The sequence below is a fragment of the Phragmites australis genome, chromosome 2 (genome assembly GCF_958298935.1).
Source record: "Phragmites australis chromosome 2, lpPhrAust1.1, whole genome shotgun sequence".
Taxonomy (NCBI): Eukaryota; Viridiplantae; Streptophyta; class Magnoliopsida; order Poales; family Poaceae; genus Phragmites; species Phragmites australis.
In genome coordinates this window covers 33,366,597-33,380,281 of record NC_084922.1, presented here as the reverse complement: position 1 = coordinate 33,380,281, position 13,685 = coordinate 33,366,597, and the positions used below count along the sequence as shown (strand labels likewise).

Here is a 13,685-nt window from a genome sequence, read left to right as displayed (position 1 = left end):
AATTCTTGACCGTACCTTTGTTTGTTTATTGTTTGCAGTATACTTCGGCCTAGTTCTTACGGACTCATGAAATGCTACCGTCACTCAATTTTAGGAAAAAAATTCTATAAATGGTTGTATACATCTTCTCTTATAATACTATCTTAATAGCTGACATCTACTGTGAATATGAATCTTAAAGTGGATAAAATTAACTCAACGCTAAATATATATATCAAGTAATAAGTATATATAATAATTTTCTATTTAGACAAGATTTATCGTTTTTGAGATTCACATTAATAATAAGTAACGGCTATCCAGACAATATCGAAAAAGATAGGTCTACTGCACCGCTACATAATTTTTTTTTTCCAATTATAGCTACCGTCACTCGTCGTCTTACTGGACGAATTGAATATCCCCGTTACTTTCATCAAGTGGCGTAATAATCAAAGCTTCAAATTCCCTGCTATTAATGTAATCTACTGCAACCATACACTACACGATCGAAGACCGATATTGACATCGGAAATCACGAGCTCACAGGTCCATACAAGGACGATTGAATGGACCGAGAGCTAGACCTCATCAAACTGGCTAAAGCTAACACAAGCACGAGCAGTACATAAACATGTACCGCCTGCCTGGCCAAATCGATCAATGGTCATTCGACTAGCGAACGCACCCTCATTCGTAGTTTCCATGCCGGCACAACAATGTAAAACGATGACGAAATCCACCTGTCTAGCCTTCCTAGTTTCTCTGCTCTCTCTTGTGTTGTGTTCTTCGGCATCGGCGCCGCCGCCGCAACACACACTGGGCGTCGGCTCCTCCCTGTCGGTGGAAGACCATGTGTGGCCATTCCTGGTGTCCCCTAACGCCACTTTCTCCTGTGGCTTCCGCGAAGCCGGCGACAACGCCTTCTCCTTCTCGGTCTGGTACACCGACGCCGCGGACAAGACCGCCGTATGGACGGCCAGCCCCGGCGCCCCGGTGAACGGCCGGGGCTCCAGGATCTCGTTCCGCCGCGACGGTGACCTGGTCCTCGACGACGCCAACGGGACCACGGTGTGGGAGAGCAAGACGAGTGGAAGGGGCGCCCTGACCGTCTCCCTCCTTGAAACCGGCAACCTCGTCATCAGGGACCCGTCGACTGTTGGCCGCAACCTATGGCAGAGCTTCGACTGGCCGACCGACACGCTGGTCCCGACGCAGCCACTGACGAAGGACAAGACGCTGGCCGCCGTTTACTTCAACCTCTACTACGACAACGACAACGTGCTGCGGCTCCTGTACGAGGGTCCGGAGATAGCGAGCATCTACTGGCCAAATCCGAGCAACGATGCCTTCCAGAACGGCCGGACAACTTACAACAGCTCGAGGATCGCCATCCTCGACGACACCGGCGTGTTTCTGACGAGCGACAACCTGCGGGTGGAGGCCTCCGACCTCGGCCCCGGCGTCAAGAGACGGCTGACCATCGACCAGGACGGCAACGTGAGAATCTACAGCCTGAACGCGTCAACCAGGGGCTGGACGGTGACATGGGCGGCGCTGGCGCAGCCGTGCTCCGCACACGGGCTGTGCGGCAAGAACGCGATCTGCGAGTACCGGCCAAGCCTCAGATGCTCATGCGCGCCTGGGTACGAGATGATCGGCCGGCTTAACTGGCGAAAAGGGTGCAAGCCCATGTTCAGCGTCGCCAAATGCAGCCAGCAAGAAGCGCTGGATCAGCGGTTCAAGTTCGTGAAGGTGCAGCACACCGACTTCTTCGGCTACGACCTCGGGTACAACAAATCAGTCACGTTCGAGTACTGCAAGAAACTCTGCTTGGAGATGTGCTTGTGCGCCGCCTTCTCGTACAGGCTTGAAGGCCAAGGCGTCTGCTTCCCGAAAGGCGTGCTGTTCAACGGCTTCAGGTCTTCGGGTTTCTCCGGGACCATCTACCTCAAAGTTCCTCTCGATTTCGACGCCTCGGCACCGCTGGTCGCCGCACGGAGCACCGCAGGCCTCGCCTGCAATCCTAACGGTCCCCAGATCGACCGAGGATCACCAGACACGTTCGGGAGACCCAGAAATGGCACGAAATGGTCGTACTTTTTCGTGTTCGCCATAGTACTTGGAGTTCTCGATCTTGTTTTCATCCTGACAGGATGGTGGTTCCTTTCCAGCAAGCAGAGCATACCCAGCTCACTGGAGGCAGGCTACAGGATGGTCAGGGCCGCCCAGTTCAGGAGGTTCACGTACCGGGAGCTCAAGGACGCGACGGGGAACTTCAAGGAAGAGCTCGGCCGTGGCGGCTCCGGCATCGTGTACCGCGGCGTGCTCGAGGGTGGGAAGGTGGTGGCGGTGAAGAAGCTGACGAACGTGGCGCAGGGCGACGAGGAGTTCTGGGCGGAGATGACGGTGATTGGGAGGATCAACCACATGAACCTGGTCCGGATCTGGGGGTTCTGTTCCGAGGGCAAGCACAAGCTGCTGGTGTACGAGTACGTGGAGAACGAGTCGCTGGACAGGCACCTGTTCGGCACGGACCGGCCGCTACCGTGGCGCGAGCGGTACAGGATTGCGCTTGGCACGGCCAGGGGCCTGGCCTACCTCCACCACGAGTGCCTTGAGTGGGTCATCCACTGTGACGTGAAGCCGGAGAACATCCTGGTCACAAGGGAGTTCGACGCCAAGATCGCTGACTTCGGGCTGGCCAAGCTGTCCAAGAGGGACGACGCCGGCGCCGGCGTGCAGCTCTCCCACATGAGAGGGACGACGGGGTACATGGCACCGGAGTGGGCGTTGAATCTGCCCATCAACGCCAAGGTCGACGTGTACAGCTACGGCATCGTGCTGCTGGAGATCGTGATCGGGAGCAGGGTCTCAGACCAGACGACGGTGGGCGGGGAGCGGCTGGAGATGCCACAGATCGCCCAGGCGCTGAGGCAGGTAGTGGCTAGTGGGGACGTCGCGTCGTTGGTGGACAGTAGATTGCAGGGGCAGTTCCATCCTCGGCAGGCCTTGGAAATGGTGCGGATTTCCTTGTCGTGCATGGAGGAGAGGAGCAACAGGCCAACAATGGACGACATTGCCAAGGCTCTCACAGCGTGCGACGACGAGGACGAGCACCCTGCATACAGGTCATGAGTTGTGATTACCCGGCAAATGGCACACTAAATTGATGAAGTGCAGCTGTAGCACTTTAGCAGGAAGTTCATCACTGCAACATCACTTCATGGTTACTAGCAACTGTTTATAATCATTACAACAAATAAAATAATTGATGTTTAGAACATACATAGCTTTTTTTTTTTCCTGTATATGTTTGTATCAATACTATATCCTAACCGTGGAAGAATTGAAGGCCTCTTAGGGCCCTGCTACTGTAGCAGTGGCTCTAAGTACATATACGTACATACATGTATATATATATATACGTATAATATATATCTATACATATATATATATACATACATACATATAGGCATATATGTATACGTATATATATGTATATACATACATATGTAATTTTTTTTCCAACAATTCTAGAAAAATATCGAAATGAATATTAGTTACATTAATAAATCAGCTGAAAAAATCTAAAATGCAAAGAAAAATATCTAAAACTCAAAAAAATATGAAATAAATTTTTTTAAGTTAGTATTACTTTCACCTACATGTTAAAACTATGTGCATGCATAAAAGTACTATTATTTTCTCTATAATTAATTTAATGTGTTTAACATTAATAATTTTATAAATAAATATTGAAATGTATAAAATTTGTGAACTTAATTTTTTAGTCTTCTTTTGTCGTGCTCTACACAGCAAAAAAAAAAAAAAAAAAAAATGGGCGCGGTGTACGCACGCCAATCAGACTAGTTGATACAATTCAGAACCATGGTAAGAGGGACAGGTACTATCTCCGCGTTATCTAATATCTACGGTAACTGTTCATTTTTATAACGAAATGCACATGTTCTCAAAACAAAATCCTACTGCGCTGGCCAAGATTCCCAAAGAAAAGGGCTACTATTGGCCAAGATTCCCAAGGCGATATCTACTATTTTTTTGTCAGAATTTACAAAGTTGGACTTTTTTTTACGGACTGACTACCTGACATTTAACTATTTTTTCTTTTCAATATCAGTAAGATTTTAGACCAATAGAATTCTAACACGTCATTCTGAGGGGACCCAGAAAAAACCTACTGTTTTTGTTAATTATTCAGTTATTTTTATTTTTTTTTGTTTCCAAACAAAGAAAAACTGACTGCATATGTTTGGTATTGCAGTCAATTTTGTCTCTGCAGACAACTGTCACAAAATAAATTGTCTGTAAAAAACCTCATTTCATTGACCAGATTTTAGGCCTAACGGGTAGGCACACAATCAAGTATTATATGGGCATGGCATGTCACGCAAATTACAAGGTACTAGACCTAATTGTTGTTCGTGTCCGGTGCTTAGCAGGTCAAAAACAAACTTAACTGTTTCGTTTAATGATTCGAGGAACTAATGTTTGCGTGTTATAATGTTATGATCCTAAATCATAATACTACCTTCGTTCTGAAATAGATATCGTACTAAAATACCTATAGTTAAACTTTAAAAACTTTAATCACTAATATAAACAAAATTATTAGGATTTGATACATAAAAATAATAATAATAAATTTATCATGAAAAATACTTTAATATTATCTAATTTTTATCAATTTTTATCAAGAGATAATTGTCAAAAGTAATAATCAAACGTGCTTGTTACAGATCATGTGGATATGTAGACGATAAGTAAAAGAGAATGAAGTTAGTAAAAGACAAATAGACCCTCAGTACAGGTAGTTGCTTCTTATGATTCTTGTGACGCGGATGACAAAAACCTGCATATGAAGCAACAACAGTCAGCTTGAGTGATAACTAGGTGAGAAAACTCTAGTGCGACCAACCTACAAGACCAGTAGAACTGACGCAGAGAAAAATATAGACCACTATGAGAAAAACGTTAGTGAAAACAAAATTTCAGCTTCGATGAACCAGATAGATAAAGAACAAAATCCATCTAAGCATAAATAAGCAAATCTATTCTAAGTAGACAGTGGTGATTGGATTTGCGAACCCAACAAAGATGTATAAGAAGTTTAAAATGTGTGGAAAACTAATTATAGAAAATACCTAAATGGAATTGTACTTAAAAAATGAGCATATTCTTAAAGGAAAAAATGAAATCAAAATCACTTACAGTTCAACTCAATAAATTTCAACGTTGCGTGAAAGACTGTAAATTTCTCACGGATATGATGTAACTAACAGATTCTCATCACAGCCACTAGGATTTCCATTGAACAATAACAAATGTTTTGGAAATAAAATTTCAAGAAGGGAGGAGGTAAGCATTCTTCTCTTCAGCTTGTAAAGCACAAAATATAAAGATGGGTCAATCCATGCAAAAACAATGAAAAAAAATTCAAGGAATGGCAAATATAGATGAGTGAAAAAAAGAGATTCTAAGAAAGATAAAATTTTAAGACCAGTTAAAACATTTTTTTTGGAAAAAGATAACAACCTGGCCTTTTGCATTCGTGATACATACAGCTCTTGTTGCATTATTACATCATCTCAGCATATCGTTGAAAGGGAAACAAAAGGAGATAGCTATTTTAGGGATATTAGATGACATTATCCGACACATAACCTATGACTAAATCGCTAACCATTCTTGACAAAGAGCTACATAACCGCCTGTAGCAAAAATGATCTTATTAGGTCATAATTGTGATTTTGGTGATTAATGATAACATAGTCAATGTGACTAACTTATTTGTCAAGAATATATGTTAGTAGGTCTCATGGATACAATACATGAAGAAGACACTGTAGCTGGGACAAAGTGTGGTTGAATTGGAGAAGTCCTGGGAAATTTGTTCTCACCGGAAGGTCCGACGCTGGAAGAGTTGCACTCACCGGAGCATTATGTCAAAAGGCGGTTTGCCTCACCGGATGATCTGGTGATAAGGAATGTACACGCCGGAGCAATTCTGTCAAAAGTAGTCAGAGTGGATTGCACTCACCGGAAGGTCTGACGATCAGAAGAGATGTACACTGGACTATTTCTTGCAGAGAAGAATCCAAGCACAGAAGATTGGAAATCAATACACCTGATAGTCCGGTGATGTCGTGATGCACACCGGAGGCTTCACCAGAGCATTTAACAGAAGGTGTGGAAGACCTAAAAAAGAAGAAGTTCTACACACCGGATGGTCCGGTGACCGGAGGAGATACATACCAGAGTAATTTCAGTAGAGAAGGTTCCAAGTGCTGAAGAAGGAAGATTAACACACCGGAAGGTCCGGTGATGAAGATAGTGCACACCGGAGTATTTTATATGGAGAAGAAGTTTGGCGCGATCTGGCTCAAGATAACTCACTGGATAGTCCGGAGATGAAGAGGATGTATACACCAGAGTATCCGGTGTTTAGAAGAACTCTGAGTGTAGTTTCAACGACTAGTTTCTGAGAATGTACACACGGGATGGTTCGGTGCTTAAACCTCTGTTAACGCCGGATCATCCGGTGTTCATAGAATATTTGAGCCGTTGGGATAATGACTAGTTCACGGGGTTGAGGCTATAAATACCCCTCCACTCATTTCATTTGGAGGGGCTGTAGTCCAGAGAAACCCTTGTACACCTAAGAAGACATTCATGTCATCTAAGAGCATAAAGTGTTTATCCAAGGCAATTAAGCACACTATTAGCAAGTGATTAGTGCTTATAGGCCTAGAGAGAAAAGTTGCTAAGTGCTGCAACTTAGAGTGTGGATCAAGAAGTGATCCAAGCTTGTACCTTTTGGTACGCTGGAACCTTGGAGTATTTGTGACTCGCCGGTAACTTGTTGACCCTCTGACCTGGTGTGGAGAGACGGCAAGAGGATTGTGCGGGAACGTGGAGGCCCTTGTATTTGTGACTAAAGCTCCGAAGTGCAGATGGCGTACAAGTGACCGAAAGAGAGGTTAGTGGTGAGACCTCGCCTTGGTGGCTCATTGTGCTTGAGGCCTTATCTTGGTGACTTGGTATCTCAAGAGCCGTGACTGGAAGAGACTTGGCGACCAAGAGCATATCCTTTGTGTAGGTCCAACGTGGACTAGGGGTGGCTTGTGTGCCACTGATACCACAGGATAAAAATCCCTCGTGCCGAGTTTGTCTCTCTACCTCATTTACATTTCCACATTTACTTACTTGCAATTTACCTTACAATTCTCTTAAGCGGTCGAGTAGACACACTAGAGAAACCTAGAGCACATTTAGATAGAAATTGAGATAGAAATTTGAGTGCATTGAATCTCAACCTAAGGTCCCTTTAAAATAATCTACCTATTTCTTTAGTTTCAAATCTAAGGTAGATGCTTCCACTTCTTGTGATGATTTAATTGATTTATCTAGCTCACCCTTTTGCAATGAGAAATGCATTGAGAATGTTGTTGTAGAATCATCTAATGAACTCATTGCCCAAGAAAATGGTGAGCTCAAACAAGAAGTGGAGAAGCTCAAGAAGGACTTAGCAAGACTAAAGGGCAAGAACCATGTCTAATCTTCTCAAGATAACCATACCACCATGGTGAAGAAGCTTGCAGAGGGATCCACCATGACATGCTTCAAATGCCATCAAGAAGGCCACAAGTCCTTCCAATGCAAGCAAGTCAAGGAGATCAATGAGAAGAATAAGATGATAAATCTCTAAAAAAGACCTCCAACATCTACACCAAGCCCAACTACAAGAACAAGATCAAGAGCAACCACTACAAGCTCAAAAAGAAGAACAATGGCAAAGTGGTTCCACACATGGTTGGGAGAAAGGATCGGGGGTGGAACCAACCTATTTGGGTACCCAAGGAAGTAATCACCAACATGAAAGGGTCACAATTGATTTGGGTTCCAAAGAAGACTTAAAGTCCATAGATCTTCGGAGATTTGGAGACTTGGCATACAATATTAAGTGAAAATTTAAGCAAAAGCCAAGTGTACAAGATTGGGCGCATTGATGAAAATCATGATCATCATATACCCAAATCCCCATCCAAAGGTGAAATATACTAGATATAAAATGTTTTTCAATTGGTATCTTTGCCTTCCCTAGGATTGCATGTGCTTAATTCAATTCATAGCAATACCTAATGTAGGTTTTTCATATGATAGGTTGCTTGTGTTTCTCTCTCTTTCTTATGAGTAACCTACATAGTTTATTAGTTGTAGGTTTCTTTCATGGCACGAGTCCTTCAATTGGTAATCACTAGCTCTTCAATTAGTATTCCTTATATGCTATGAACCAATCCAAAGGATAAATTCTCCATTGTTATGAATAACAAGTGCATATCTCTTACAAGTATTCAACACTTGTATGCACACTTTTAGGGGGAGTATATCTTATGGGTTGTGATTTTGAGACTAACATATGTTTCAAGTGATATCTTTTATAGTCTCATGAAGTGATCAACAAGTCCCCGGAGGTACACAATACTTAAAAGATTCAATTGGTATCGTTGTCAATTTATTTTTACATTTAAGCTACCTCCATACATGATATGTCTTAAACTTCCTATCTTATCATATTATCTAACTGTGCATATATTTTACTCTCATCATATGAATGCACACATATAGGGGGAGTTTAGATTCTATCATGTCAGTTTCATGATTTGTGATCCTTGTTTGTCTTTTGTAATTGGTATCAATGCCTCCTATTCTTTCAATTGGTATATCATTTCAATTGATATCAATACCTCATGGATCATAGCTTATGAAGCTCTCTCCCAAAATGCTCTAATATTTTTCCCTTGAGCTCAACATGAGTTTGTAGCCTTTTTGAGATAGTTGACAAAGGGAGAGAATTTTGAGACCAAAGCAAGAAGCAAGAGAAAGCAAGATGCAAGAACTATCTCGAGTAGATTGTTGATAAAGGTGGATGCATCTTGAGTTAACAAAGGAGATGAAGAAGCTCTTGCATGAGTCGATTGAGGGAGATATAAAAAGAGGAGAGATTATAGCAAAAACAGGAGATATAAATTGGTAACGACATGATTGCCTTACAATTAGTATCATAATTTGTTTTTACCATGCATCAAAGCAAATAGGTGTGGCCTTATAAACTTTTGAAATCATGTAATTGGTCTAAATTGGTATCATTTGCATCTTGCTTTGGTTGTGTTGTCATCAATCACCAAACAGGGGAGATTGTTGCCCTATTAGGCCATGATTGTGATTTTGGTGATTAACGACAACATAGTCAATGAGACTAACATGTTTGTCAATAATATATGTTAGTAGGTCTCATGGATGCAATACATGAAGAAACCACCGCAGCCGGGATAAAGTGTGGTTGAATTGGAGAAGTCTCAGGAGATTTTTTCTCACTGGAAGGTCCGACTCTGGAAGAATTGCACTCACCAGAGCATTATGTCTAGAGGCGGTTTGCCTCACCGGATGATCCGGTGATAAAGAATGTACACGCCGGAGCAATTATGTCAGAAGGAGTTAGAGTGTATTGCACTCACCGAAAGGTCCGGCGATCAGAAGACATGTACATCGGACTATTTCTTGCAGAGAAGAATCCAAGCACAGAAGATCGAAGATCAATACAACGGATAGTCTAGTGATGAAGTGATGCACACCGGAGGTTTCACCGGAGCATTTAACAGAAGGTGTGGAAAACCCAGAAAAGAAGAAGTTCTACACACTGGATGGTCCGGTGACCAGATGAGATACTACACACCGGAGTAATTTCAGCAGAGAAGGTTCCAAGTGCTGAAGAAGGAAGATTAACACACCGGAAAGTCCGGTGATGAAGGCAGTGCACACTAGAGTATTTTGTGTAGAGAAGAAGTTTGGCGCAGTCTGGCTCAGGATAACTCACCGGATAGCCAGAGATGAAGATGATGTATACACCGGAGTATCCGGTGTTCAGAAGAACTCTGAGTGGAGTTCCAACGGCTAGTTTTTTAGAACGTACACAGCGGATGGTCCGGTGCTTGTACCTCTATTAACGCCGAATCATCCGATGTTCACAGTATATTTGAGTCGTTGGGATAACGGCTAGTACATAGGGTTAAGGCTATAAATACGCCTCCGCTCATTCATTTGGAGGGGCTGGAATTCAGAGAAACCCTTGTACACCTAAGAAGACATCCAAGCCATCCAAGAGCATAAAGTGTTTATCCAAGACAATTAAGCATACTATTAGCAAGTGATTAGTGCTTATAGGCCTAGACAGAATAGTTACTAAGTGCTACAACATAGAGTGTGGATCAAGAAGTGATCCAAGCTTGTACCTCTTGGTACGCTATCACCTTGGAGTCCTTGTGACTCACCGGTAACTTGTTGACCCTCCGACTTGGTGTGGAGTGATGGCAAGAGGATTGTGTGGTGATGCGGAGACCCTTGTCTTTGTTACTAAAGCTCCAAAGTGAAGACAGCGTACAAGTGACCGGAAGAGAGGCTAGTGGTGAGACCTCGCCTTGGTGGTTTGGGTGGCTCATCGTGCTTGAGATCTTGTCTTGGTGACTTGGTATCTCAAGAGCTGTGACCAGAAGAGACTTGGCGACCGGGAGCATATCCTTTGTGGAGCTCTAATGTGGACTAGGGGTGGCTTGTGTGCCACCGATACCACATGATAAAAAATCACTCGTGCCGAGTTTGTCTCTTTACCTCATTTACGTTTCTACATTTACTTACTTGCAATTTACCTTGCAATTCTCTTAAGCGGTAGAGTAGAGACACTAGATAAGCCTAGAGCATATTTAGATAGAAATTGAGATAGACTTATTTTGTGAATGTTTTGGAGCCAATAGTTTTAAATGTCCTAATTCACCCCCTCTTAGGACGTCATCGATCCCCTTCACCGCCACCTCCAAATTCTGACAAGCCAGTCTCATCTCTTCCTTTTGTTCCTCCTTTTATAACAGTCTCCAAAATGTGAGCCAATATGTGCCTCTAAAGAGTGCTGCAAAAAAGAAGTTATTGTTCTCTTATTAAAGACCATCATTGCATCATAGCCAAATCGCCCAAAATAGAGTGACTACCCCAACCAAAATCAATTTCTTTTTATTAGCCTCCATATCACATAACCAACCACCCGTAATAATTCATATTTCTTAGCATGGTAATACCTAAGACAATCTTGATAATTTACCAAATCGACTTTGCAAAGTGACACTTGGAAAATAAGTGTTGAATGCTCTCATTATCGTTGCAAAAGCAGCATTTAAGGTTCCTATTCCATTTTTTGACCAATAGTCAAAATTACATCTCTTGATAGATATCATAAGAAAATCTTAATTTTTAGTGGGATCTTAAACTTCCATAGCCAACATAAGGGAAAGAAAGAAGGTTGATGAATCATCATATGGATTGTACAGAAAAATGACCATTGGCATGCATACACTATGGAAACATATATGTTTCGTTTGTTAATTGAACGTGTAATATTTTAGACACTAACCTATGCCAGACGATTAATGTGTCACCAACAACCGGTATGTGGAAAGAAATATTAAGAGGTATTGATCTCATTACGTTCTCCATAGTGTCTTCCTTTCTCCTTACTATATTATACAAAGAGGGGAATTGCTCACAAAGTAGTTGCGAACCCAATCACTTGTCTTTCTGGAATCTGGTTTGTGTTCCATCTTTTATTTGGAAACAACCAAACTTAAGAAAATCCCCCTTAACTTTCATCAACTCAACCTAAAAGTGAGAGTCACCTGGCTTTCCTTCTACTAGGGATGAGAGCTTTACTATCAAGGTATTTATTCCTTAATAGATGTCGCCAAACCCTATCCTCGTTTAGTAATTTAAAAAACCACTTACTAAGGAGGCAAATATTTTTGATCTTGAGATTAGTAATGCCTAATTCATCTTGATCACGGGCTGACAAACTCCTCAAAAGCGACCGAAATCAGGGCATGGGGCACAAAGCCGCTCGGCGCCTCGGCGGAAGACGGTCACACAAATCCGCGGGCAAAGACCAAAATGGTGGTAACGTTTCGCGAAAATCTCCGCATTCTCGCACACCACGCCACTAGTGCCGCTAGCCCTCTGGAGCCGGGCTCTCTATGGTCCTCTTTCTGTTTTGTGCCCACAGCCAACCTATCCGCCTGCCCGTGACTCGTCGTGCCGTCGGTGTCCCCTATCAGGTAGAGAAGGAGAATGCATTCCCTCCAACTTCATAGAACCCGCAGGAGAAATCAGCACTTGGTGAGGTAAGGAAGGTTTGTTTGTACTCTTCTACTGATAAGGATGAACCAGTGCTTAGCATCGAGTTGGATGAAGCATATGAGCATGGAAAAAAGATGAGCAAGGGAAGAACGATTAAACTGAGGAATGTGGCCATATTCCGTGGTGTGAGGGGCATGCTATGGTTCTTCCATTTATGATGTTCGAGTACATGAATCTTAAACTTATGTAATCCTAAACTCCTAATTTAGTTCCCACTTGCCACCAAGGCGCTTTCGTGGAGTCAAATTTGAATTCATGCAACAACTTCTGACTTCTACGCCTAGGCCATGAACAGGTAGGCATTTCTTCAAGTGTACTGTCCCATCTGAGTCACCCATGGCGGCTTTGGGTTGAATGTCATTGAATTAGGGAATTCTAAGTTCCCCTTTTGAACATTGAAGTGCTTAATTGATCTGAGCTGTGAATGCAAATAAATTTGTTTCCTTTTGCTTTTGTAGGACATTCCACTCAAGATGCTGGACGTGCTTTATTCAATGAAACATCTTGATCCCTCTATCTTTTCATATAGTGTCAATGCTATCGAGCTATCGACCAGATGCAGCCCTTTGAATTGGCAACAGAAGTTTGTTGGTGACAAGGTGCCTATTCTTTCTCAATGTCAACACTTTCCGTAGTCATTGGTTCTGCTTATGTCTTTCTGTAGGAGTATGGAAATTACTAGCTACTTTGAACTAGGATTGTCCTAGTGTTTATTTGATTTTATCTTTTGGGTGGATGAGTTGGATATTGCTAAGTATAGAGTTGGGCATGGTATGGTGCTTCTATTTATGTAACACCTAACTTTCAAATTTTCTCAATAGTTAAAATTTTGATAGAATTAAATAGGAGTTTCAGATTTTTGCTTGAATCTAGAGGAAATTAAATTATAAATTTAAATTTGCCATAGGGTAAATTCTTGCTTGATGCATTCATGCTGTAGTAGTTGCAAATAGGTTTTTATGTAAGAAAAATGTTTCCAAAAATTTGCAAGAAGGCACTCGTTTAAAATCTCTTTTGGAAAATGGTTCAAAAGTAACTAGGATTTTTTTTTTCTAATTCTCAAATCCCCTCGGGCCGATTTCTTTCCAAATCCGGCCCAAATCCCCTCTTTCCCTCCCTCCCTTCTTCTCTCTCGGGCTTGTTTCCCTCCCCTCTCCCCACGTGGGCTTCGGCCCAGCCTTTTCTAGCGCGCCCTTGGGCCAGGCCTGCCCGGCCGAGCCAGCTTCTTCCTACGCCTGAGTCGGCCTCCCTCTCCCACCTCTCTCTCTCTCTGTCTTGTAGTCCCGCACCGAGCCACGTTAGCCTAGCCGAGCCAAGCCGCCGAGCCCTGGCTCCTCCTCTTCTTCCCCCGCCCCGGCTCGTTCCTCTCTGCTAGCCACTGATCCAAATCCGGCCTCTCCGCGCCCATTCCTCTCCCTACAACGATCAAATCCGAGGCATTAAGCGCC

General features: G+C 43.0%; 1 protein-coding gene across 1 annotated transcript; it reads left to right on the top strand.

Annotated features, from left to right (window-relative positions):
• Positions 1-566: 566 nt before the first annotated feature.
• On the top strand, positions 567-3,265 carry LOC133908447 (putative receptor protein kinase ZmPK1). Its single transcript, XM_062350482.1, has 2 exons — positions 567-2,072; positions 2,154-3,265. Exons 1-2 carry the CDS (start codon positions 643-645, stop codon positions 3,115-3,117), a joined length of 2,394 nt encoding a protein of 797 aa, XP_062206466.1. The 5' UTR covers positions 567-642; the 3' UTR covers positions 3,118-3,265.
• The last annotated feature ends 10,420 nt before the right edge of the window (positions 3,266-13,685 follow it).

Bases quoted from the DNA above. Each gene is read 5' to 3' on its own strand.
- LOC133908447 (XM_062350482.1), top strand. From the start codon at position 643: ATGGTCATTCGACTAGCGAACGCACCCTCATTCGTAGTTTCCATGCCG. The intron at 2,073-2,153 runs GTCGTACTTTTT...GTTCCTTTCCAG, and splicing joins CCCAGAAATGGCACGAAATG to CAAGCAGAGCATACCCAGCT.